Source organism: Equus asinus, chromosome 25 (genome assembly GCF_041296235.1).
Source record: "Equus asinus isolate D_3611 breed Donkey chromosome 25, EquAss-T2T_v2, whole genome shotgun sequence".
Lineage (NCBI taxonomy): Eukaryota > Metazoa > Chordata > Mammalia > Perissodactyla > Equidae > Equus > Equus asinus.
Genome location: NC_091814.1, coordinates 13,740,450 through 13,766,090, shown reverse-complemented (window position 1 = coordinate 13,766,090; position 25,641 = coordinate 13,740,450). Strand labels below are relative to the sequence as shown.

The window sequence follows — 25,641 nt, the reverse complement described above, 5'->3', positions numbered from 1 at the left end:
GTGCATTTTTTCCTTACTAAACTGTTTGTTTATTTTAGAGAAGTGTTTTTACTTCAAAGATAAAATACAAGTCAAACAATACAAATATACTTTCAAAAGTTAGCAATCTCCTTCTCCTCTCTAACCCACTGGCCCCAGGTAAACTATATTAGCAATTTGGTGTGCATCTTTCCACTCTTTTCTCTATGCTCATAGACATATAGAAATTTGGAAGGATTTTCCTTTTTAGAAAAATAGCATTTATACACATTTCTCAGCAGTGGCCATTTTGATAAAAGCCTATCCCTCCATCAATTCTTTTTCATAGCTACATCACATTACATAGTATGAATATAATATCATTTATTCAAAAATTTCTCTTTGGAAAGTTATTCCTTTTTTTTTTACAGTATGAATTGCTGCAATAAATTCTTAAACTTTTATTGTTACATAGTGATGCTTTTGTTTCTGTAGACTAGATTCTCAAAAGTAATGTTTCTGAGTTAAAAGATATGTAGTTTCTTAGTTCTTTATGGATATATCATACATATAGCAGGCAAATCCTTGATGCACAGCTCAGTTAATATTTACATGTGTATATATTCATGTAATCACCCTTCAGATATAAATGTTTCCCTAGAAAGCTGCCTTATGCCCTTTCCAAGTCAACAATCCTTACCGGCAGAGGTAACCACTACTCTGTCTTCTATTAATATAGACTCATTCTGTCTGTTCTTCAACTTTGAATAAACAGACGATGCAATACTCTTTTGTGCCTGGCTTCTTTTGCTCAACAGTATGTCTTTGTGATTCATCCATGTTGTTGTGTGTAATAGTAGGGTTATTTTTTTCCTGTGTGGTATTCCATTGTATAAATTAGAATGCACATTTAAAATTTTTTGTTGTAGTAAAATATACATAACATAAAATTTACCATTTTAATCATTTTCAAGCATACAATTCACTGGCATTAAAAGTACATTCACAACATTGTACAACCATCACCACTATCCATTTCCAGAACTTTTTCATCATCCCAAAGAGAAACTCTGTACTGATTAAGTAAATAACCACCCATTCCATCTTCCTCCAGCCCCTGGTAACCTCTATTCCACTTTCTGTGTCAATGAATTTACTATTTTAGATACCTCATAATAAGTGGCATCATACAAAATTTCTGTTTGGCTTGTTTCAGTTAGCATAATGTTTTCAAGATTCATCCATGTCATGGCATGTATCAGAATTTCATTATTATTTAAGGCTGAATAATATTCCATTGTGTGTGTGTGTGTGTATATATATATATGTGTATATATATACATATATATTAGTTTACTAATTCCTCTGTTGATGGGCATTTGGGTTGTTTCCATCTATTGGCTATTGTGAATAAGCACATTTTTACTTTTAATAGATGCTGGCAGATGATTTTTGAAAAGATTGTGTTATGGACAGAATTGTCCCCCTCACCCCCCCAATGTGACAGTATTCAGAGATATGGCCTTTAAAGAGATAATTAAGGTTAAATAAGATCATAAAGGTGGGGCCATAATCCTACAGGATTGGTGTTCTTATAACAAAAGCAAGAGACCTCTCTCTCTCCACACACACTGAGAAAAGGCCATGTAAGGACACAGCAAGAAGGCAATCATCTGTAAGCCAGGAACTGAGGCATCACCAGAAACTAACCTTATTGTTATGTTAACCTTGACCTTGGACTTCCAGCCTCCAGAACTGTGAGAAGATTAATTTCTATTGTTTAAGCCACTTAGTCTGTGGTACTTTGTTATAGCAGCCCAAGCCAACTCATATAAATTGTATCAGACTTTTACCCTCATAAATGGTGTACGACTGTGCAATTGGAATCTGTCCAATTTCCCCACACCCTCAAAATCACTGGATACTATCAGACTTTTAATTTTTGCCAACCTGATAGTGAAAAATATCCATCTCTTCGTTCTTTTCATTTTCATTATGCTGATGAAGAGTGTTATGTTCAAACGACCTCTTCTATGAATTGCCTCTTCATAACCTTTACACTTGGTTTTGTTTATTTCTTTCACTTTTTAAATTGTGGGTCTTCTCTGGGTTTTGTTTTTTATATGGTGTGAGATAGTGGATCTAACTTAATTTTCTTCCATATCAATACACAGTTATTCCAACACCATATACAACTAAACATCCATTTCCTTTGTCTACCTTTTTCAAATAATAAGTCCTTAAACATATTTGCAATCTGTTTCTAGGCTCTGTTCCGGCGATCTGTTGCACAGTTACTTTGTAATAAGTTTTAATATTAAGTAAGATGTACCGCCCAAGAAATAACCTGCCAAGAACTTTCTTGGCAATTTCTATGCATTTATTCTTTCACATAAACTTTAAAATACTTTCTTCCATTCCTTCAAATCTATTGGGATTCTTAATTGAAAATAATTACTTGTTCATTGACAACGATTAATATTTTTATACTAAATATTCCCATCTAGAAACATGGTTTGCCTCTCTATAGACTCATTTTTCATCTTTAAAGCAAGACCTCATGTTTTGCCTCATATAGATCATGGGCTTTAAATTTTAATTTTGTCCCCATAATTCACTATATCAATAAAACAAGGGAGAGAGCCCATATGACTGTATCAATAGATGCCCGCAAAAGGCACTTTATGAAAATCAGCAGCCATTCCTAATAAAACTCTATGCAAAATAGGAATATTAATAGAAGACACAGAGCATGATGCAGAGTGAGCTGTTCCCCTTTAAGTGACAACTAAATGCACATTCATTAACAAGCAGAGGACTCCCTGCACAGCACAACAGGATGTCTGAGAGATCCACACAGCTGTGCATCTGAAGGTGGGGGAACTGGATCCTTGGGAGGCAGTGGAAATAGGTGAGGGCACCATCTCCCCCTCCCCGGAAGCAGCAAGCCAGGTCACAAATCCTCACATAGTGGCTAGCCAGTGGGACTATAACAGGAGGCAGGGAGAGCCTGGTCTGTGGAAATGCTTTTGGAGTTTTCAGCTTGGCCTGTGGGAGTGCCCATTATGCTGCAGTGGCCCCACTGGTGGGAATGCTCTACAGTGAGTGGCGGAGGCTCAGTCCCTGAAGGGGTGCCCACCCACTGAACACAGCACAGGCAAGTCAGTGTCTCTGCCCACTCATAAGGTGCCCCTGCCCATGGAGTACAGCAACCCACAGGATCCACCAAGTAGCAGCTCAGCCACTGCATGAGTGCCCCTCACCCCTAGCATAGTGCAGGCAAGAGGCACCTTGCCCACTCATAAGGCAGCCCCACCCAGAAAGCACAGCTGCCTGCAGGATCCATCACATGGTGGCTCAGCCCCTCCCATGGGTATCCCTCCAGCCCAGCATGCAGCAGCTCAGCCACTCTCCTGCCAAGCACAGAGGCCCTACCTGCCATGTCTGAGCTGCCTGCCAAGCACAGAGGCCCTGCCCACATGAGTGAAACCTGCAGAGTGCAGGTGACAGCCTGCCCAGGAAAACACAGAGTAGCCGTACCTACACAACTTCCAGCAGATGGGAAAAGATGACAAAACACAGCTCCTGCTTCCCCACAGTGGTAGCAAGTAGATTCTGTGACCTGATATTTACCACAAATGTGCCAGCAAAGGATTACTTCATCGAACACCACAAAGAACTACATTCAGCTTCAGACAAGTCTTCAGAAAACTATCCTGAAGTCACAGAAATTTACAGTCTAAATGACAGAGAATTCAAAATAGTTCTCATAAAGAAACGCAACGAGGTACAAGAAAACTCAGAAAGACAGTTCAATGAGCTCAGGAATAAAATTAAGGAGCAGAAGGAATACTTCGCTGAAGAGATTGAAACTCTAAAAAAAAAACCAAAACCAAAAACAAAAAACCCAAACAGAGATTCTGGATATGAAAAACACAATTAAGGAGATAAAGAACAATCCAGAATTCATAACAAATAGACCTGGTTTTATGGAGGACAGAATTAGTGATTTAGAGGATAAAATACAGAAATGCTTCAGGTGGAGGAAGAGAGAGAACTAAGATTTTTAAAAAATAGAGAAATTCCTCAATAAATATCTGACTCAATTAGGAAAAGTAATATGAGGATTATAGGTTTTCCAGATGGAGAAAAGAGCAGAGAGCTTGTGCAAAGAAATAATAGCTGAGAACTTCCCAAACCTGGAGAAAGAACTGGACTTACAAGTACATGAAGCTGATAGAACTCCTAATTAGATCAATGAAAAAGACCTTCTCTAAGGCACATAATATTAAAACTGGCAAAAGTCAATGACAAAGAAAAAATACTAAGGGCAGCAAAGCAGAAGAAAATAACCTACAAAGGAAGCCCTGTCAGGCTTTCAGCAGATTTCTCAACAGAAACCTAACAGGCTAGTAGAGAAAGGAATGATACATTCAAAATACTGAAAGACAAAAACTTTCAGCCAAGAATACTCTATCCAGCGAAACTACCCTTCAGATATGATGGAGAAATAAAAGCTTTCCCACAGAAACAAAAGCTGAGGGAGTTTATCATCACTAGACTTTCCTTACAAGAAATGGTGAAAGAAGCCCCCGTACCTGTAACAAAAAGGCAGAGGTTTACAAAACCTTGAACAAGGAGATAAATAGAATCAGAAATTTTCAGCTCTGTATTAGAACAGGTCAATAAACACTTGATTACAACATAAAAGACAAAGGGAAGGAAAGCATCGAAAATAACCATAAGCACTTCAATTTAGTCACAGACTCACAACACAGAAAAGAACAATCTGTGACAAAAATAACTCAGAAGGGGAAGAGGAAAGAGATGGAAACTGCTTATGCTAACGGAGATAGGAAGCTATCGGAAAATGGAATATCTCATCTATGAGATATTTTACACAAAGCTCAAGGTAATCACTAAACAAAAATCAGGCAGTGCCACAAATCATAAATAAAGAGAAAACTGAGAAAACCACCACAGAAAAACACTAAACTGAACTGGCAGTCAGAAATACAAGGGACAAAATGCAAGTGGAAATATAGAACAACCGGAAAACAGGAGATAAAACGGCAGTGTTAAGCCCTCATATATCAATAATCACTCTAAATGTAAATGGATTGAATTCTTCAATCAAAACACACAAAGAATGGCTGGATGGATTAAAAAACAAGACCCAACAATACGCTGCCTCCAAGAAACACATCTCAGCTCTAAAGACAAACATAAGCTTAGAGTGAAGGGATGGAAGACGATACTCCAAGCAAATGGCAAGCAAAAGAAAGCAAGTGTAGCCATACTTATATCAGACAAAGCAGACTTCAAGACAAAAAGACAGTGAGAGACAAAGAGGGACAATATGTAATAATAAAAGGGACATTCCATCAAGAGGACATAACACTTCTGAATATATATGCATCTAACACAGGAGCACGAAAGTACACAAAGCAACCGTTAACAGACCTAAAGGGAGAAATTGAGAGCAACACAATAATAGTAGGGGACCTCAATACCCCACTTACACCAATGGATAGATCATCCAGACAGAAAGTTCCATCCCAAAACAGCAGAATATACATTCTTCTCAAGTTCACATGGAACATTCTCAAAGATAGACCATATGTTGGGAAACGAGGCAAGCCTTAACAAATTTAAGACTGAAATCATATCAAGCATCTTTTCTGACCACAGAGCTATGAAAGTAGGAATGAACTATAAGAAAAAGGCTGGGAAAGTCGCACATATGTGGAGACAGAACAACATGTTACTGAACAACCAATGGATCCATGAAGAGATCAAAGGAAAATCAAAGACTACTCAGAGAAAAATGAAAATGAAAACACAACATACCAACTCTTACGGGATGCAGCAAAAGCAGAACTAAGAGGGGAATTTATAGCAATACAGACCTACCTCAAAACAGAAGAAAAATCTCAAATAGGTAACCTTAAACTACACCTAACAGAACTAGAAAAAGAAGAACAAACAAAGCCCGAAGTCAGCAGGAGGAGGGAATGAATAAAAATTACAGCAGCAATAAATGAAATAGAGACTGAAAAATCAATAGAAAGGATCAATGGAACTAAGAGCTGGTTCTTTGAGAAGATAAACCAAATGGACAAACCCTTAGCCAGATTCACTAAAGAAAAAAGAGAGAAGGCTCAAATAAGTAAAATTAAAAGTGAAAGAGGAGAAATTATGATGGATACTACAGAAATACAAAGGATTATAAGAATACCATGAACAACTATATGGCAACAAATTGGATAACCTAGAAGAAATGAATAAATTCTTTGACTCATACAACCTCCCAAAACTGAATCAAGGAGAAATAGAGAATCTGAATAGACCAATTACAAGTAAAGAGATTGAAACAAATCAAAAACCTCCCAAAAAAACAACAGTCAAGGACCAGGTGGCTTCTCTGGAGAATTCTACCAAACATTCAAAGAAGAGGTGATACCTATCCTTCTCAAACTATTCCAAAAAATTGAAGAAGATGGAATGCTTCCTAACTCATCCTATGAGGCCAACATTACCCTGATACCAAAACCTGACAAGGACAACTCAAAGAAGGAAAATTACAGGCCGATATCACTGACGAACATAGATGCAAAAATCCTCAACAGAATATTGGCAAATCGAATACAGCAATACCTTAAAAGGATCATACACCATGATGAAGTGGGATTTATACAGGGATGCAGGGATGGTTCAACATCTGCAAAGCAATCAATGTGACACACCACATTACCAAAATGAAGAATAAAAATCACGTGATGATCTCAATAGATGCAGAGAAGGCATGTGACAAGATCCAACATCCCTTTATGATAAAAGCTCTCAATAAAATGGGTATTGAAGGAAAGTACCTCAACATAATAAAGGCCACATATGACAAACCCACAGCCAACATCATACTTGACAGTGAAAAACTGAAAGCCATCCCTCTGAGAAGAGGAACAAGACAAGGGTGCCCACTCTCGCCACTCCTATTCAACATAGTACTGGAGATTTTGGTGCTCAGATTTGAACCCTGGTAGTCTGGTACCAGAACTCAGCCTCTAAACCACTAAGTTATACAGCCAAGACTTAAGATGGGTGGGGTTCTTTCCTTATGGAGTGACCTAAACCTGCACTCCTGGAGGATCTCAACTCTCGGTTGTCTTGCTTCTGCTGCCTTAGTCTTCTGCTACCTCTAACCATTGGACTCGGAGGTACAAGGTATCCCTGGAGTGCCCCTGGGTTGCACCCATCCCCTCCTTGACCCTGTTGTGGAACAGCAACCTTATTTCCTCTAAATCATCAAGATCAATCACCCCAGCTAACATCTTGTCCATCTTCTCTATCCGTTCACTCACTGGCATCAAAAGCCCAAAATAGCCAGACAGCTGTCTCAGGTTCCAGTTCAATGGAACTATTGGTGTCTCTCTTTACGGAGGCAAATCTCCTTGGGATACCAAATCTCTAAGTCAGCAGAACCCAGAGGTGTGGGTCTGCAAGCAAAAATGTTGTGAATGGGTTAGTAGGTGTAATAGTGACAGGCCCCACTCCCACCTCTCTCTCTCTAGGCCTGTAATCTGGCTGGGAGAGAAATGCTGGTATAAAATGGTTGCTTGTTCCGTGCAAAAACTGCACTATGTGGTCAGCACTCCAAACTGCGAAGCTTTTGCCATACTGAGTCTGCTAGAAGGCCAGCTGCTTCTGAGGGATTTGGTACATGGTAAGATCCATGACTCTCACGGGCCTTCGTGGAGTGGTTAAGAGCATGGACTCTAGAGCCAGACTGTCTGGATTCAAACATAGGCCTCACCACTCACTTACCTACTGTTGACTTTGAGCAATACACAAAACTTCTCTGTGACTCAGTTTCCTTATCTGAAAAATGGAGGTAAGAATACTATGTAGCTCGATATGGTTGCTCTGAAGGTTAGATAAGTTAATATTTGCAGAGCATTCCACATGGTAGACATTATCAACACTCTTTCACTGCAGAATGAGAGCTTTGCTCAGAAGCCGTTGTGTGGGCCACCATGATAGTGTATGAGCCATCCAGGACGCCCACAGATGGTAGTGGCAGCAGAGGTATGGGAGAAGGGAAAATAAATCCAGATATGTAGGTGCCTTCTGGGGAGAACAAATTTCTGCCCCCTCCTTCTTGGAAGAGAGCTAACACAAGCACCCTTCACCAGGTGGCAGGCTGGCTTGGTGGCTTTTGTGGGCCAAGTAGAGCTTCAGCAAGAACCCCCTCCGGGTCAGACGTTGTAAGGGGCAGTCAATGCCGTGAAGGCCACGTGCAGCCTGTGTTCTTGCCAGCACAGCCACTTTGTCCACGGAATGTCTGGGGAGGAAACGGAATGGCATCCACAAACCAGGTTCACCTCACCCACCTGATCACCAGGGGCAGCCTCCAGGGAGAGGGCCTTATGAAGGTGAGTGGCCACACTAGACACAAATATACTTGCATTCTGAGGCCCCTTTGTGAGGTCCATTCACAAGCCTTCTTCCCCAGCCTTCTGATTTTCTTCTATCGTGTCTGTCAACCCAGACAAAGCCCCCGCCTTGCACATGAGTCAGTATAGATCCTCAGACTATGTCTCCTTCCAACAGAGTCAACGACATATTCTACTTGAAACTTTACCCATTGGAGGATTTTCCTTCTCCACTGACTTCCAGGACCATCTCTCAAAATGGCTTTATCATTACTTTTAAATAAAGAGGCATTTAGTAATCATTTGCAATTTAAGAAAAGGACCACTGATTCTCTAGATCTGAAAGTAACTATCTTTACAAAATTCCATGTTTAAAAACTTCTTTTTTTATAAATTTTATACTGCTTTTTTATTATAGTAAAAAAAGCAATTAAATTTACAGTCTTAAACTTCTATTTTGGAGCCAGCCAGTTGGCCGAGTGGCTAAATTCGTGCGCTCCACGGCAGCGGCCCAGAGTTTTGCTGGTTTGGATCCTGAGCGTGGACATGGCACCGCTCGTCAGGCCACGTTGAGGTGTCATCCCACATGCCACAACTAGAAGGACCTGCAACTTAGAGATACGACTATGTAGCAGGGGGATCTGTGGAGATAAAACAGAAAAAAAATTTTTTTTTATTTTGGAGAGGAAGATTGCCTCCAAGCTAACATCTGTTGCCAATCTTCCTATTTTTGCTTGAAGAAGATTCACCTTGAGCTAACATTTGTGCCAGTCTTCCTCTATTTTGTATGTGGGACGCTGCCAAAGCAGGCTTAATGAGCGGTGCGTGGGTCCATGCCCAGGATCTAAACCTGTGTACCCTAAGCTGCTGAGGTAGAGTGCAAGAACTTAACCTGTATGCCACTGGGACGGCTCCCATCTTACCTATTTTTTTTTCCTTCTTCTCCCCAAAGCCTCTCAGTACATAGTTGTATATTCTAGTTGTGGGTCCTTCTAGTTGTGGCATGTGGGACGCTGCCTCAGCATGGCTTGATGAGCAGTACCATGTCCGTGCCCAGGATCTGAACCGGTGAAACTCTGGGCCACGGAAGTGGAGCGCGTGAACTTAACCACTCGGCCGTGGGGCTGGCCCCCATCTTAATCATTTTTAAAGGTACAGTTCAGTTGTAGACTTGTGCAACAGATCTCGCAGAAGGGCTTTATTGCTGCAATAATAACAATAACACTTAGTATACGCTAAGTGCTACTCTAAGAGCTTCACATATATGCCTTTAATTTTCAAAACAACCTAGAGGGGTTACTATTTTTATTTTCTCTCTTTTAGAGATGAGGGAACTGAGGTACAGAGAGGTTAAATAACTTGCCCAAATTCATACAGCTAGGAACCAGTAGAACCAAAACTCCAACACAGGCAGTCTGGTTCTAGAATTCTTGCTTTTAATCTCTTAATAATAGGTTGCTTCGAGCTGGTGATGGTGCATGGTGGAGAGCCAGCCACCTGTAATCCAAGCCGGAATGCTTTTTCTTCTCACTATCTTTCCTGCGTAACTTTACCTGAAGCCACTGGAGTGGACTGAGGAAGGAGGTGCAGTTTAGCGAGCAAGGGCAAGCTGGAGGGCAGGCCAGGGCATTTTCTGGCTTCTTTCTGCCTTCAGGATATTCCCTGGCTCCATCCAGCTTTACTTGAGGGTACGAACACTGCGTCTCCCCAGGGGAGCAGGGATTTGTTCCCGCCCGTCCTGAGCCTCCGTAGAGAAACTGTAACTCAGGGATGTGACTCCAGGGACCAAAGTTCTGTCCAGCCTCAGATAGAAGGGCTTTTATTTTCCTTTGGATATTTTATTTACAGTACTGTAACATGTCCGAAATGGAGGCTTGATTAGGGGTTTTGATGGCTTAATTTGGGCCATTAACCAAGACTAATGCAATCCTTTCTCCCCAGGACTCTGAAATGAGAGGGTGCAAGCTAAGTGGGCTTCTGTAAAGGTGGAGTTAATTGCATAAAACTCATTTTATGGCTCTTGTCTCAGCTCTTCTGGAGCCAGACTTGGAACAGGAGGACAGCTGGGGGTGGGAGTGATGGCAAACTTTCACCTGTGTCCCTGTGACCGAGGTTGCTCTTACCTCTTTTACACCACATAATTGGTTTTCAAACTCGCTTCACCTTTTCCTCTTATAGATTAGATGTGTAAGAAGATATACAATTTCTGTTCCAGTAAGACCCTTTTTCACTTAAACAGGAAATTGGTCTTCAAGGTACCTCCCTTTCTTTCCTATACATCAAAGAGACTTAAAGATTTATCGACAGGCACAATAGAAAGGTATGGACCCTCTTTAGATCTTGATTCAAATAAACTGTAAAATTCTTAAAAAACGTGGGTTTTTTTTTAGGAAGATTAGCCCTTAGCTAACATCCACTGCCAATCCTCCTTTTTTCACTGAGGAAGACTGGCCCTGAGCTAACATTTGTGCCCATCTTACTTTATGTATGGGATGCCTGCCACAGCATGGCTTGATAAGCGGCATGTAGGTCCATGCCTGGGATCTGAACCTGCAAACCAGGACTGCCGAAGCAGAGTATGTGAACATAACCACTATGCCACCAGGCCAGCCCCAAAAATTTATGAGACAATAGGCGATATTTGAAAACTGATTGAATATTTGATAACAGTAAAGACATTAATTTGTTTAGGTGTCATTATGGTATTGTGGTTTTATAAAAGAATTCTTATCTTGAAAGGATACATACTGAAATACCTGCACAAGAAATAAAAAATGTCTAGGTTTGCTTCAAAAAAATCCAAGTGGAGGGAGACTAGGAGGTATAGCTGAAACAAGATGGATTATGAGCTAATTTGTATTGAAGGTGGGTGGTGTACCTGCGGGTTCCTTATACTATTCTACTTTTTTTTTTGCTGAAGAAGATTCGTCCTGAGCTAACATCTGTGCCAATCTTCCTCTACTTTTTAGTATGTGGGCCACCAGCACAGCATGATGAATGGTGTAGCTCTGCTCCCGGAACTGAACACGAGCCGCTGAAGTGGAGCCCACTGAACTTAACCACTAGGACACCAGGTCGGCCCCTCTCTCTACTTTTGTATATATGAAACTTTCCACTGAGAGAAAGAGATCTCTCGCTCTTACTATTTTTCTATTTTTTCTTCTTTCTCAAGAGATGAGGATAAACCAGTTAAGAAGGCAGCCGTTGCTTTTCAAACACTTTTTTTCCTCTCTTTAGTGTCTCCTTGCTCTTATCAGTAGGCCACCAGTCAGCACTGCCCACTGAGAAGCACGCATCTGATAAAACTGGGTTGGGCTAAGGTGCTAGGAGCTCAAGTCCCCAGCGGTGATTCCTGCAGCCCAGAGCTGAGAAGACGCCTTCCCACAACAAGAAGACATGAACTGCTAGCGGTCAATTTTCAAGCATCAGTGGCAGGCCAGAAGGGAGACTTTCTGAGAGGATTGGAGGTGGGGAGGAAGCTTCCAGGTGCCTCTCAAAAGCGTCCTTTGTAGGAAGGCCTGGCAGAGCTGGCATTGTTTTTTAATTATTTCTCTCCCTTGAGTTTTGTCCTTGCTCTGAGTGGCAGGCTCGGAACTCAGCATTGTTCAGAGAAAGGAAGGTGATGCAAGATGAGCGTGAGCAGCTGGATGAATTAGTCAAACTCTGTTTCTTTGATGTGAGATGAAGAGAAAGCTATTTATCTTTCCAGGTTTGCCGTGGGCAGTCCTGGGCTAACTCACTGCCAGCGTGCAGGCCGAGCCTGGTGCCACTCACACCTGGTGACATGTTCTCAGTAAACTACTGAGCTACTCCCTTCCTCTGAGGGCATGAGGTTGGTCTGTTAAAATGTGGAGAAATGAGCCAGCAGAACTCTGCTTAGCTCGTAAAAGCCTTGACCTGTCCAGCCAGTCCTGCTTCAGGCCTCCACAGGCTGCTGCCTTATGTCCCATAGGCATTGTGCATACATTTGTGTTGCTGGGTTTTTTAGTTTGTTTATGCTGTTCATTTGCATGCAACTCTGCACCTGTATATAGCAGACAACCCCATCTAACACTGCACCTTCAATCGCCCTTACCTTATCCTACTTCCTTCACAGCACTTCCCTGAAATGATGTTATTTACTCATATGCTTACTTGATTACTGGCTGTCCCCCTTAGGAGGTCATCTCTATGAAGGCAGAAACTCTGCATTGTTTGCCACCCTGTCTACCGAAACACGTGCTCCAGAAAGGTGTGTGGAGTGCAAGAATGCACAAATGAAGAAACAACCATGCACACGTGTGTCTTCCAAAGGAGAGGGCAGGCAGGTGGGTGGGACAGCTGTGGCATGAAAGGCACCGGGGCCAGTCCTCCTCCCCAGCCTGGGCTCCCACTGCGGCCCTCACCTGCACTACATTTGATCTTCCATCCTTTTATTTTCCATATCTTTCTCCAAAATATACATATATTAGTATATATAGAGATACCTTTATTTGGGATTTTGGTTACAAAAATAATACATGCTTATTATTTTAAAAAATATAGAAGTTTATTACGTAAAAATGGAACATCATCCCCTTCCTTCCATTGCCTCTCTCCAAAGGTAACTACGGCGAGCACATGGATGTATAGCCTTCCAGGCTGTCCTGCAGCACAGGGGGTCTCCACCTCTCCTCCCACCTCCTCCAGGAAGACCTCACTGCTCCTTTCAGGAGAATCTGCTTCTTCACTGCTCTCCCCATTGCGGAGAGAGTCTCCCTGTCCTGAGACCTCCACGAAACAAAACCCCACAGCTTTGCACATCCCTTCTGGTTCTTCTGCCTCCCCACCCTCCTAGCCCCCCAAACCAAACCAAACAAAACAGGAGGGCAGGCCCTGTGGCCTAGTGGTTAAGTTTGGTGTGCTCTGCTTTAGCAGCCCACTTTCAGTTCCTGGGTGTGGAGCTACACTGCTCTGTTAGTGGCCATGCTGTGCTGGTGGCCCACATACTAAAAAATGGAGGAAGGTTGGCATAGATGTTGGCACAGGGAAAATCTTCCTCAGCAAAAACAAAATGAAAAAAAAACAGGAAACAACATGGAGGGACTGAAAAAACTGTGAGATCTGGAGTCAGATGGACCTGGTGGAAATCCTGCTCTGCCATCTACCAGTGGCCTTGGCCCTCTCTGAGCCTCCGTTTCTTCGTGAGTAAAAAGGAGGCTGATTTACCTACAAGATTGGGTTGTGGCAAAGGTTAAATGGAGTGCTGCAGACAAGGGCTAGTGCTGACCAGGTGGTATGTTAGGGTTAATTCCCTTTTCTCCCCGGTATCACTCCCCTCGTCAGACTTTCATTGCTTCCCTGTCATTTTTCTTTTGCTGGACATGAAGAACACTGAGTTCTTTTCCTTTTTCTTACATTAAATTATTCCTATAGGGGGCCGGCCCTGTGGCCAAGTGGTTAAGTTCGCACTCTGCTTCAGCAGCCCAGGGCTTCAATGTTGCAGATCCTGGGCACGGACATGGCATCATTCGTCAAGCCATGCTGAGGCAGCATCCCACAAGCACAGCCAGAAGGACCTACAACTAGAATATACAACTACGTACTGGGGGGCTTTGGGGAGAAGAAGAGTAAGGGAGAAAAAAAAGGAAGATTGACAACAGATGTTAGCTCAGGTGCCGATCTTTAAAAAGAAAATTATTCTTATAGACACCAACTTCATCATCTCCTCTTCCTTCCCTTTGCTGGATTTAGTCCTTTCCTCACTTCCCCATCTCACTGATCAATGTTCCCAGGACGTGTTTAAAGAGGCCCAAAGTAATCAGCCTGTGGGTAGAAGAGAAGAGGGGAACCAGCCTCTGCCCTACATCATCCCCACGCAGCTGCGCTCCATGGCCCCTGTGGCCACAAGAATCTACATCCTGTCTGGAGAGGCCAAACAAAGCCAAAGGGCAGCAGTTACATAATCGCCTGGCTATCCTGCTGTCAACACGATAAGCTACCTCCTCCAACACTTACTGTGAATTTCTGGGGCTTGAAGCAACAGGAACCAATGTAGGCAGCACCCAACCAGCAGCCTTCCCAGGTACCTGCCTCCACCGTGGGGTGGGGGTACCCAGCGTCAGGATATTGCAAGCCTCCCAGGATTAGCAGAGCAGGCTGCAGTCCCACTCTTCCCAGAGTCCTGCCCAGGGCTCAGACCGAGGGCCCTCCCACTACCCCTTTCCTATGAATCCAGGAGTCCTCCAGCTCTGGTGGGCCTGGGGCTAGGGAAGGGCCAATCAGATAGGGGAGGAACCCCTTAAGCTCCTGAGAAACGACAGTACAGACGCTCAGGCGACAATCATACTGACTGGGGTGCAGCTCTCCACCCTGGAAGCCCAAGCCCTGTCTGTGCCAGAAGAAGCAAAGACACCGCGGGCCATGAACACTTGTCTGTCATCAGCCTGAGCCCTGACCCTCACGGCCTCCACCTGCAGCCTGGATTAGGACAATTTTCCCACCCCCTGCAGGCTCTGGAGCAAGACTCCCAGGAGAAAGCAGCAGGTGGAGTCTAGGGGTGCCACGGAGGAGCCACAGAGACAAGTCAGGTCGTGAAAGAACTTGCAGTCAATGAGAGACTCGAGAAAAGCAAAATAACAGCTTTTTTGGAGTTAACGACTCAAGAACTTTGGATAAGAGGGTGAGCATGGGGTTTCTTTCTCCTTCAGATCTTGGATGTTGGGCTACCTCAAGCCAAAAAGCAGGAGAACAGAGAGGAGGTAGGAGACAGCGACTTCAGGAGAAGGGCCAGAGGGGCGGGATGAAGGCAGGGTGAGTGGCATCCGCCAGGAGACAGGAAGCTGGCCAAGGCAGAGAAGCAGCCCTCCGGGGCCGCCCCGTGGGGGCAGCTGCAGCCACAAGGCTGACGTCGATATGTGCCTGGCTGATGGTGCAGTGGTGAGCGGATAGGCATAGGAAAGAGCCAAGAGGGCTTGGGGACCTTGGGGATAAGGGAGGACCTCTGCCCTGGGCAGCCACAGAGCATCTTCCTTTGTAGGCACATGATCCCTCACCATGGGAACCAGGGGGACAGACACCCGTCACACCGAGGCCCAGTTTGCTCTCCTTCCCTCCTCTCCTGTTGGGACACCCGGGGGTTTCTACTGCCAATCTCAAGTCCAAACTTTGTCCCTTTCACTATCCAATAAAAACTTCACTCCCAAGCTTTCATCCAAGGAGATGAAAGTGGTTCTGTAGACACAGAGTCAGCAGGTTCCTAGAAGAGTGGGACAGAGGTTACCCTGGTCAGGCAGCCAACTTTGAGGAAAGAGGGGGCCCCTAGCCTCGAGGTCAAGAGCAATTTGGGTGGGTGCCCTAGTCCAGCCCTTCAAACCCTGGCTTCTCCGGATGAGGGCAGCCCCAGAGAGAGTCAACGGATCAGGCCTCAACCCTGCTTCAGTTCTGCAGCGAGCAGCTGTCACTTGCCTGGGGGCCCTGGCACGTCCCTGGGACACTATATTAGCAGGCTCAGCAACCCTGGCTGTCTCTGAATCTTCCAGCTGGAGGACTCCCTCCTGGATAGATGGAGACCCTGGGAGTTTTATGGCTTGTCACAGGTGAGCAAGGGACAGTGGCACCATGCTGGGCTGCCCCAGGGCCCTGCTACTTGGTCCTGGGCAGCTGTTGAGGCACCAGGCTGGGAGCTGAGGGGAAGGCGCCCCACTTCCACCTCCTGAGGGTTATGAGGGTAATAGGGGCTAATAATGGGCACTGCCGACTTTCCTTCCACTTCAAAGCTCAGGGGAACGAATGGGTCTGGGCAAAGAGGAACCTGGGCACACTGCTCAGCCCTGGTTCCTGTCAGGGCAGCTACGGCAGGCAGACACGGGTGAGCAGTCCTTGAGTGGGTAGGAATGCACCTTTTGGAGCATAGATGCCTCAAATAGGATCATCTTAGGGACAGCTGACCCTGGCTGTGGAGGTAGGAGCAAACGGGCCCAGAGCCCTGGGTGCCCCTAAATGCCAAGAGGCAGGGCCAAGCACAGAGATGAGCATCCACAGGCCCAGGAACATGTGCACACACGCTCACACAAACACACACTCACTCACAGGCACACACCACACACGCAGGCACATGTGCACATGCCCACACAGGCATAAATATTCCGGCAGCCTCACGCTCGCATGGGCACACACACGAGTCCAGACACACAGGCACACACACATACACAAGCACAGATTTCCACACACAGGCACACTCACAGACACATACTCACACACAGACACACATACACACTCATGCAAGCACATGTCTAAAAGCACACACAGGCAACACACAGGGACACAGGAGCATGCACATGTACAGATACCCAAACCCACACATGTCCAGGCACCCACTAAAGCGTTACATACACAGGCATAGCACGTATCTGCACACGCACAGGCTCCTCCACACACCCTCTAACTCCAACATCAACCTTCCAGGCCATTTGAGAGAGTCCTGTCCAGCTGCCTTTAGTTATTTGCACTGGGCCACAGCCCAGGCCCTCCCTCTGCCCTGCCCCACCTTCCATTGGTTGTATAAATTCTCTCCATTTGCCCCTTCCCTGGCATAGCCTGCCTCAGACACCAGCACAGATTTCTGCCTGTGTACACCCCCAGTGGGCTCCTCACGACAAAAGCTAACAGCCAGCAGCATGGGTAAGGAGGGGGCCTTCTGACAACCAACAACCAACAGCTGTGTGCTGCCCACCCCTGACTGCCCTACAGGAAGTGACAGAAAACCTGGGGAAGGGAAGCTGGTTAGGGGAGAGAACGCTGAATTCTGCTCCACTGTCCCCACCTTGCTCCCACCCCAGCATTTCCCAGCTTAGGCAAAGTTTCCGGAGGTGCAAGGGAAGAAAGGTAGAGAGACTGTTGGGAAGGGTGACCTTGGGCTTCCACTCAGCTCCCCAGCTGCGGCCTGGGGCCAGGGTACCTTTCTGCAGCTGAGAATATCAGGTCAGGGGTCGGGTAGGGGAACCTCTATATCCCTAGCTGTCACCTTAGGAGACAGACAGTCCTGATTTCAGTCCTGGCTCAACTTCTTACTCCAGCGAGTTGGAACCCAGGGCTTCAATACCCAGGGCGCTTTCTAGCCACCCTACATCACCAGTCAGTCTGGGAGGGAAATCAGGGAGCCCACACTCTCTCACTGGGGCCTGTTTGAGTGCCTCGCACTCTCTCAATCCCCAAAGTCCTTCTGTTCCTCTATCCATGGGCTCCTGGATGTCTGGCTGAGGAGGACTTTGGGTCTGGTTGGGAGTGTCAAAATCCTTGCCCCATTGGATCTGGATCTTTCCAGGGCTGGCAGAATGCCCAACAGCCAGCGTGGCATTGGGAAAATCTGATTAGCTTTCCCTTGGTTTAGCTCAAACCCAAATAAGTTCAGAGACCTTGCTTGAGTGGCTTAAGACAGGGGGTTGCTCCCCGGAAAGCCTGATGCTCACTGTGGCCCGAGTGGCATGCAGGGCCTGACTCTGACTGAGAAGTGCTGGGGGTCGGGATGGGGAGGGAAGGGGATGGGGATGGGAAGATGATGCAGATGACAACACATCCTGCACACCTGTAGTCCTCTCTCAGTCTCCACCTGACTTTGCAGCTTTTGTATCTCTGTCTTGATGTCCCGGAGTTTGGAACCTCTTTCCCCTCCTCCTGGCCTCCTGTGCCAAGCCCTAACACAGCTTGGTCTTGTAACAGAGGAAGTCTCCTTAATTCCTTTGGAAGATCTCTCTCTCTCACCCTGCCCCATCCCCCCACAACCCTCAGCCTCTCTCTGGACACCAAGCACAGCCTGGGATCCTGCTCCCCCCTCTCACACAGCCCTCCCCACATTTACACAACACTCCTCCTTTACAAAAGTACTTCTGAACGCTTTGTCTTATTTGGCCTTCACAGCCACCTGGAGAAGAAGGTAGGCTATTATTACCCCCTTTTAGCAAAGGAAGGGGGGAAAGTAGATCTCTAACCTGGAGCTGGAAGCCAGGTTTCTGGACTCTAACAAGCTGTTGCTTCCTCTTCGCCTCCCAAGTCACTTGGCTGCTGTGAGTAGGGGGACCTGGCTCCCTGGCAGAGGGCCTGAGCTGGCTACTCCTGGCTCTCCACTAGTGGCCCCCGCTGTCAGAGGAGTGGCCGGACTGGCCCTGGGACAGGGCAGGGAGGCAGTGCCCAGTCCTGTGAAGTCCACTCCAGGATTTCCTTCAGCCTGCAGCTCCCGCTGTGCTAGTCCTCAGCCCTCCCCCTGGTCAGGCTCCAAACCCTGTTGCCTAATGCCTGGTGCTGGCAGCCCTCCTCCTCAGCAGCTCACTTTGGTCTCATAGATCAGCGTGGCTTCGCTTGCCAGACTTCAGGGGGCAAGGAGGCCCACTCCCTACAGCTTGGAGGGTGAGCCTCTGAGCTCTCCAGAGTTGGGTTAAACACCTTACCTTACAGATAAGGGACGTGGGACCCACCCAGGGGTAGAGTCTGGTCCAAGGACGTCCAGCTGGTATCGGCTGTGCCATCTCCAACTTCAGTCTCCTCTCCCTCACCAGACCCTCAGTTATGTAATCCAGGCTCTGGGCCAGCAGCCTGGGGTCAGGACCCAGAGGGGAGAAAAGCAGGAAGTGTCCCAGCCCCTGGTATAGACACCTTTCCATGAAGGGAGCTGAACAGGCACCACCCTCTCTCCCTGAGAGCTGTTCCTCAGGAACAGTGAGGGTTTACTGGCTCCTACCAGGCAAGCACAAAGCTGCACACTGGACTACACCTTCCTGTTTACTTCTCATCAAGCCCACTGTGGTATTCCTAATACTCTCTTGCGACGCATGATGTGGACACTGAGGCCGGGGAGGTTAAGTAATTTGCCCGAGCTCCCATGGCTAGTCAGTGACCAGCTGCAACTGGGACCCAAGTCGATGTCATACCCTCCACACCAAACAGCCTGCGCATCACTCGCGCTTCCCCTGTCCTCCCCTGGGCCCCGCTTGAGTGTCTGTCCACCTTCAGGTCATGTCTCTGCAGGTCTTCCTGCTACACCCACGCACTCCTCAGGGCTTTGAGGGACAGGGAAGGACGGGGTGGGGGAGTGATGGGGCTGCTTCAGGAGGGGACCCGGGAGAGCCCCCTGGCTGCCTTGGCCGGTGGATGGGGTGTGTGTTGCAGCAAGCAGGAAAGGAGGCTCCAGGGCCTGCTCCTGGAGCCAAGTGGTAACACGCCTGTTGTTTTTGCAGCTACAAAATGTGGAGATTGTGGGCCTGGCTACCCTACCCCTCAGGAGGCCATGAAAGGTAAGTGCAAGACATCTCTGACAGCCAGTGCCCCGGGAAGGAACTCTGCCAGCCAGCGCCCTCTGCTGATTCCACTGCTGCTGGGGGAGGGAGAGCTCAAACCCGGGCCTCCACCCTCAGGCACACCCACAACTGCCCCTGCCACTCCTTCCCACTCCGCCATCCCCACTGCCTGCTTTCTACCCTGCAGGACCCAGGGAGGAGATTGTCTACCTGCCCTGTATTTACCGAAACACAGGCACTGAGGCCCCGGATTACCTAGCCACTGTGGACGTTGACCCCAAGTCTCCCCAGTATTCCCAGGTGAGGTGACGCTTGGGCACCAGAGTATCCTGTGACTCCTTCTCTAGCCCTGGTCTCGGCGATGGCCTTCCCCAGCTTCATCCTTATTTGCCCTTCCTGGGTATGGGTGTGCAGCATGTTCAATGCACAAGAGCACCCCCAACTGTAAGGAGAGAGCCTATGCTTCACTGCCAAGCCAAACTGTGTCCAGGGGGATGGATGCATTTTCTGAAAGGGCACAGAGGTGTGGTCTGGGTGAGCACAACCCCCTGCCCCCTCTCCCATCCTAGGTCATCCACCGGCTGCCCATGCCGCACCTGAAGGATGAGCTGCATCACTCAGGATGGAACACCTGCAGCAGCTGCTTCGGGGACAGCACCAAGTCTCGCAACAAGCTGGTGCTGCCCAGTGTCATCTCCTCCCGCATCTACGTGGTGGATGTGGGCACCGAGCCCCGTGCCCCGAAGCTGCACAAGGCACGTCCTCTGCCCTTGCCACTCAGGGATCCTAATGTGCCCACCATCCTGGACAGCCTCCGGGCAGGAAGCCATCCCTAAACCAGCTGCCTCCAGCTGTTGCACAGGGTCTGGGCTCAGCAGCAGGGAGGGGGTTAGACTTCAGAGGAGGGTGACCTCCTGCCTGGTCACCATCCAGCACCGTGGGGCTGGGAACCAGACGGCAGAGGGGAGGCTTCTGTTTTCACTCTGAGAAGGGGAAGGACACACTTTTTCCCAGGCAGTTACGAGCCCAGGGCCTCCCTTAGGCAGGAGCCTCCCATCCTTCCTCTCAACACTTTGTCAAGTGCCCTCTTTGCACGAGGCAGGCACTGCTGGCTGCTGGTGATCCCAAGCTGACGCTGGCATCGGCCCAGCCTGGGAAGAGCTTATGGTCCCACAGGGCTGTGAGTGCCTTCAAGACAGATGGGGGAGAGAAGGCAGTGCTTTCTGCCTGGGGAGTTAGCAGGCTGTCTGACTCTCCCTCTCTGCTCTCCAGAAGTTACAGGCTGAATCTCTGGGGAAATTGTGTCCATGTTTTGAAGGAAAAGAGGACAGCACAGAGATGTGGGAGCATGTGGGATAGGGAGTGGGGACTCCCGGCCCTGTACAATTCTGACGCCATTCTTTACCCCTCTCCAGGTCATTGAGGCCAAGGACATCCATGAAAAGTGTGGCCTGGGCAACCCCCATGCCTGCCACTGCCTGCCCACTGGGGAGGTGATGATCAGCACCTTGGGAGACCCCAAGGGCAATGGCAAAGGTACGTGCCAGCACTGCAGGCACATCTCATCTGTGCAAGGAGCAGATGCCAAGCTGGGGGACAGATGGAATCACCTTCCAGGGAGAACCAGGGGGCTGAATCTCATCCAATATTTCAACTGGAGTCAAGTAACTTCAGTTGTTTCAATGATTTCTATGACGATAAGCCTTGACTGATGAATTCACTTAAAAGTTATAGTCAGAACAGTCTGCCATGGGGAATGTGAGCCCTGACATGGTCCCAGAAAACACATACATTTAATATCGGCCTTTGTGAATTCGTGAGCAAATCTCACAGTCCTTGGGGTCCTTAATCTTCACATTTGCTCTCTCATTTATACAGATGATACCCATAAAATGTCTACTATGTGACAGACACAACCTGTGAGATAGGTGCTACTCTGACCCTGTTGTACAGGTCAGAAAACCGGGGCACAGGTTGGTTAAATAACTTACCCAAAGTCATACAGATATGAAGTTGCAGAGCTGGAACTCAAACCCAGCAATCTGGCCCCAGAATCTATGCTCATCACCACACTGTGCTGCTTCTCTCTGAGCCTTACCTGTTTCATCAGAACCCCCCTTCCAAGGGCTTAGAGTCAAGGTCGTCCAGTTAAGGTTACTGCACCAGACTCTACTTAACTGCTTTTTCCAGGAGATGGGAGGAACAAGACATCCCAGTTTAACAACTTTCGTAGACATATAGTTGTATCGGCAAAGAAGGGTCAAGGTGTCATAACACACTCACCAAGGGAAAAACATATTGGGCATTTATGTTGAATTAGAAATAACTGTAATTTGTCTGCTCTATAAAAGAACGTAGTGAGAAGAATGGAGCTTAGACTCTGGCAGGAATCTCACATCCAAAGTGGGAGGCTGGGCAAGAGAAGCACACGGTGCCTCCCCAGAAGATCTCTTGGCTCAAGGAGAGAAAATTTTCCCCAGTGGTCTGGGAGAGGGATGAAGTTGATGGGAGGTAGGGGCACCAGAGTAACTCCTCATGTCCCCAGGGGCGCTCTGGATGGACCCTTTGGACGCCTGAATTTAAGAAGCTCACAGGGGCCGGCCGGGTGGTGTAGTGGTTAAGTTTCTGTGCTCTGCTCACTCTGCTCGGTGGCCCAGAGTTGGTGGGTTCAGATCCTGGGCATGGATGTACACCCTACTCATCAAGCCATGCCGTGGTGGCAACCCACATACAAAGTAGCGGAAGATTGGCACAGATGTTAGCTCAGGGACAATCTTCCTCTCCAAAAAAAGAAAAAGCTGGCAAACCCAGTGGGAGGAGGGAGCACTAGACAATGGGCTTGGGGCCTCTTGGACATGCCTGGGGCTGAGGGCTGGGTCAGGGTAGTGTCTCTACTGCCTCTACCTGCCACCCTACTTCCTTCCCTGCTCAGGGGGTTTCGTGCTGCTGGATGGAGAGACATTTGAAGTGAAGGGGACGTGGGAGAGGCCTGGGGGCTCTGCGCCTATGGGCTATGACTTCTGGTACCAGCCTCGACACAATGTCATGATCAGCACCGAATGGGCAGCTCCCAATGTCGTACAAAATGGCTTCAATCCCGCCGATGTAGAGGCAGGTAAGACCTCCCCCCAATGGCTGGCAGGAACCAGGGTACACACATGCCTCCTGTCTGCGCCCACACCCCACTCTCCAGCCCTCTTGCTTCCCTCAGGTGGACCCCAGACTCTTGGGTGATAGTATAGGACATGCTGAGTGCTTTGATTTGCTCAGGCGTCCCTCTGATCCCTCCAACCTGTTTTCAACCTTCTGCCCTGCGCTGTGCTCCAGCCTTTCTTTGCCCCTGCCCTCCCGCCCTGGTCCTGAGCCCGTCCTCTGGCCCCATCCCGACCCCAGGGCTATATGGGAAGCACTTACACGTGTGGGACTGGCAGCGCCATGAGATCGTGCAGACCCTGCTTATGCCGGACGGGCACATCCCCCTGGAGATCCGCTTCCTGCACGACCCGGCTGCCTCCCAGGGCTTCGTGGGCTGTGCCCTCAGCTCCACCATCCAGCGCTTCTACAAGAATGAGGTGACAGGCACCCTCTGGCCTTCTCCTCCCAGCAGTCCTGTCAGTGCCTCTGCCCAGGCTTCTGTAGCCATGATGCTCCCCTCTTCCTAGGAGGGGCCCAGGCCCCCTCTGCCTGGCTCCACCAACCTAGACTTCTCCAGGGACAAAAAGCAAGGCTACCTGCCCTGCCTTTCCTCTCTCAGTCCCAGGCCAATTTCCGCCTAAACCCTAACTGACGAGATTTATTCATTCACTCCAAAAATATCTAGTGAGCCTCTGTGGTAGGCACTGTGCAAGGCGCTGGGAATGCAGCGGTGAAGCAGGCGTGATCCCTGCCCTAAAGGGCCCGGATAGGAGTTAGAGTCCAGTGGCAAGAAGGCCCTTCTCCCTGTCTCCCTGTGGACACTAGGCTCTGAGGAGACCTAGATCTCATCCCCACCCTCCAACTCTGACAGGCTCACCTCTCTGCCTCCTAACCCCAATACAGGGAGGTACTTGGTCAGTGGAGAAGGTGATCGAGGTGCCCCCCAAGAAAGTGAAGGGCTGGATGCTGCCCGAAATGCCAGGTGAGTGCCAGGGGAGGGTGGGATTGGGAAGGTGACTCTCACCTGGGGAACAAGAGTCCTGAAAGCCTCTGACCACACCCTACTCCAGGCCTCATCACTGACATCCTGCTGTCCCTGGATGACCGCTTCCTCTACTTCAACAACTGGCTGCACGGGGACATGCGGCAGTATGACATCTCTGACCCAAAGAGGCCTCGCCTCGTGGGACAGGTGGGGCCCTAGCAGGATGGCAAGAAAGAGAGGGAGGATGGAGTAAAGAGTCTGGGGAGGAGGTTAGAAGAGGGTAGAAGGTGGCTGGGGATGACAAGGGAGGTGGAAGCATGGCAAAAGTGGGGGCTGCAGGCCAGGACACTGGGGAGCCACGGCTAGAAGTGAGGAATGGGAGGGAGTGAGAGCATCCTAACTAAGGCATGCTGCCCTTCCTGAAATGTCCTCACCTCCCACCACCGTCCTCCATTATGCCCCTCACCTCCCTATCCAGATCTTCCTAGGGGGCAGCATTGTTAAGGGAGGCCCTGTGCAAGTGCTGGAGGACCAGGAGCTAAAATCCCAGCCAGAGCCCCTTGTGGTCAAGGTGAGGATCTCTGCCCCTGCCTCATGGGCCCCCTCAGATCCAAGCTGGAGAAGTATGGGGGAAGGGGCGGGGCAGCGTCTGAGCACACCCTTGGGGTTCCCGTGGTGCCCGAGCTCCCCTCCGAGGATGCATGTGTTACCCTGGGGTCTGACCTCTGGTTTTCCCAAGGGGAAACGTGTGCCTGGAGGCCCTCAGATGATCCAGCTCAGCCTAGATGGGAAGCGTATCTATGTCACCACGTCACTGTACAGTGACTGGGACAAGCAGTTTTACCCTGACCTCATCAGGTGAGAAGCTGACAGCCTGAGCTCCCCTCCCCAGCCTTCCTTTCCCAGAGGGGTCCTTTGGCTTTCTGAGGACTCCGCGGCACCCAACCTGCCCCCACCATACAGACCTGGCCCCCTCCCCAGGAACCCACCCTTGCACTCACAAGCTCTTGGGAGAAAGGGACGCCCCCTCTGACCTGTCTCTTCTCCCCTCCCCACTTCCACCAGGGAAGGCTCCGTGATGCTGCAGATCGATGTAGACACAGTAAAGGGAGGGCTGAAGTTGAACCCCAACTTCCTGGTGGACTTCGGGAAGGAGCCCCTCGGGCCGGCCTTGGCCCATGAGATCCGCTACCCTGGGGGTGACTGCACCTCTGACATCTGGCTCTGAAGTCCACCCCCAGAGCCCCACTCCACATTCTGAGCCCTTACTTAGCAGGGACCTGGCTCCACCCTTCTCTCCCACAGACCCCGACCCTTGGCGCCTTGTCCTACCAAAGCCAAACTGAGGCTATTGAAACGTATTGACCATTATCTACATATACCGAGCACCGTTGTGTATTGCTCACGGTGTTCTTTTCACATGAGTTCTGGGAAATTATTTCACCAAGAAACTTGTGAGCCTATTCCTCAGATCGCCTGGTCTCTGGGGGCACGGGGGCCTGTGACTCCTTTTCTGCAGACACATTATATCTTGCACAGGAAAGTCCTGAAGAGAACTCGGGGTGGGGGTGGGGGGGTAACAGTAACTAGTTCCCACCAGTGATTACAACAAGATCCTAATAATGCCAAAATCTCACTTTTATGGCCACACAGAAAGTGAAGATTCTGAGGATGGTTGCCATAGGGAGACCCGGTGAGACAGACTGTCAATCCATGTTCCTTTAAACTTTATATTTTCTTAAGTCGTGCCTTTTAACGAACCTAAAATTTCCCCCATCAGCCCCAGAAGCACGTAACGTGCTCCGTCACACAGGAGACACCCTAGACCCCTGATACAGACAGTGCAATCTATTTCCACTGCTGCTGAGGCTCCTGGGAGAAC

At 48.3% G+C, this 25,641-nt stretch overlaps 1 protein-coding gene and 1 long non-coding RNA gene across 3 annotated transcripts in view; one reads left to right on the top strand and one right to left on the bottom strand.

The window, feature by feature from the left end:
* The window catches only part of LOC106846505 (uncharacterized), a 36,916-nt gene extending 18,001 nt beyond the window's left edge, over positions 1–18,915 (bottom strand). The window contains exon 1 of the long non-coding RNA XR_011498024.1: positions 18,794–18,915. This is a non-coding gene — a long non-coding RNA (uncharacterized lncRNA). The remainder of the gene's footprint in view (positions 1–18,793) is intronic.
* On the top strand, positions 15,553–25,229 carry LOC123280898 (methanethiol oxidase-like). 2 transcript variants are annotated; one of them, XM_070496911.1, is made up of 12 exons: positions 15,553–15,946; positions 19,580–19,636; positions 19,827–19,939; positions 20,209–20,394; positions 21,055–21,175; positions 22,572–22,754; positions 23,033–23,211; positions 23,678–23,756; positions 23,845–23,966; positions 24,238–24,330; positions 24,499–24,617; positions 24,825–25,229. In XM_070496911.1, exons 1-12 carry the CDS (start codon positions 15,913–15,915, stop codon positions 24,985–24,987), a joined length of 1,449 nt encoding a protein of 482 aa, XP_070353012.1. In that variant the 5' UTR covers positions 15,553–15,912; the 3' UTR covers positions 24,988–25,229. The 2 variants fall into 2 exon arrangements, with proteins under 2 accessions (XP_070353012.1, XP_070353013.1); XM_070496912.1 differs by lacking the exon at positions 15,553–15,946 and adding an exon at positions 16,936–17,030.
* The last annotated feature ends 412 nt before the right edge of the window (positions 25,230–25,641 follow it).

Excerpts from the sequence above, each read along its gene's own strand:
- LOC123280898 (XM_070496911.1), top strand. The coding sequence starts at position 15,913 with ATGGAGACCCTGGGAGTTTTATGGCTTGTCACAG. Across the intron at positions 21,176-22,571 it reads CCCCAAGGGCAATGGCAAAG|GGGGTTTCGTGCTGCTGGAT; the intron begins GTACGTGCCAGC and ends TTCCCTGCTCAG. Across the intron at positions 23,212-23,677 it reads AGCGCTTCTACAAGAATGAG|GGAGGTACTTGGTCAGTGGA; the intron begins GTGACAGGCACC and ends ACCCCAATACAG.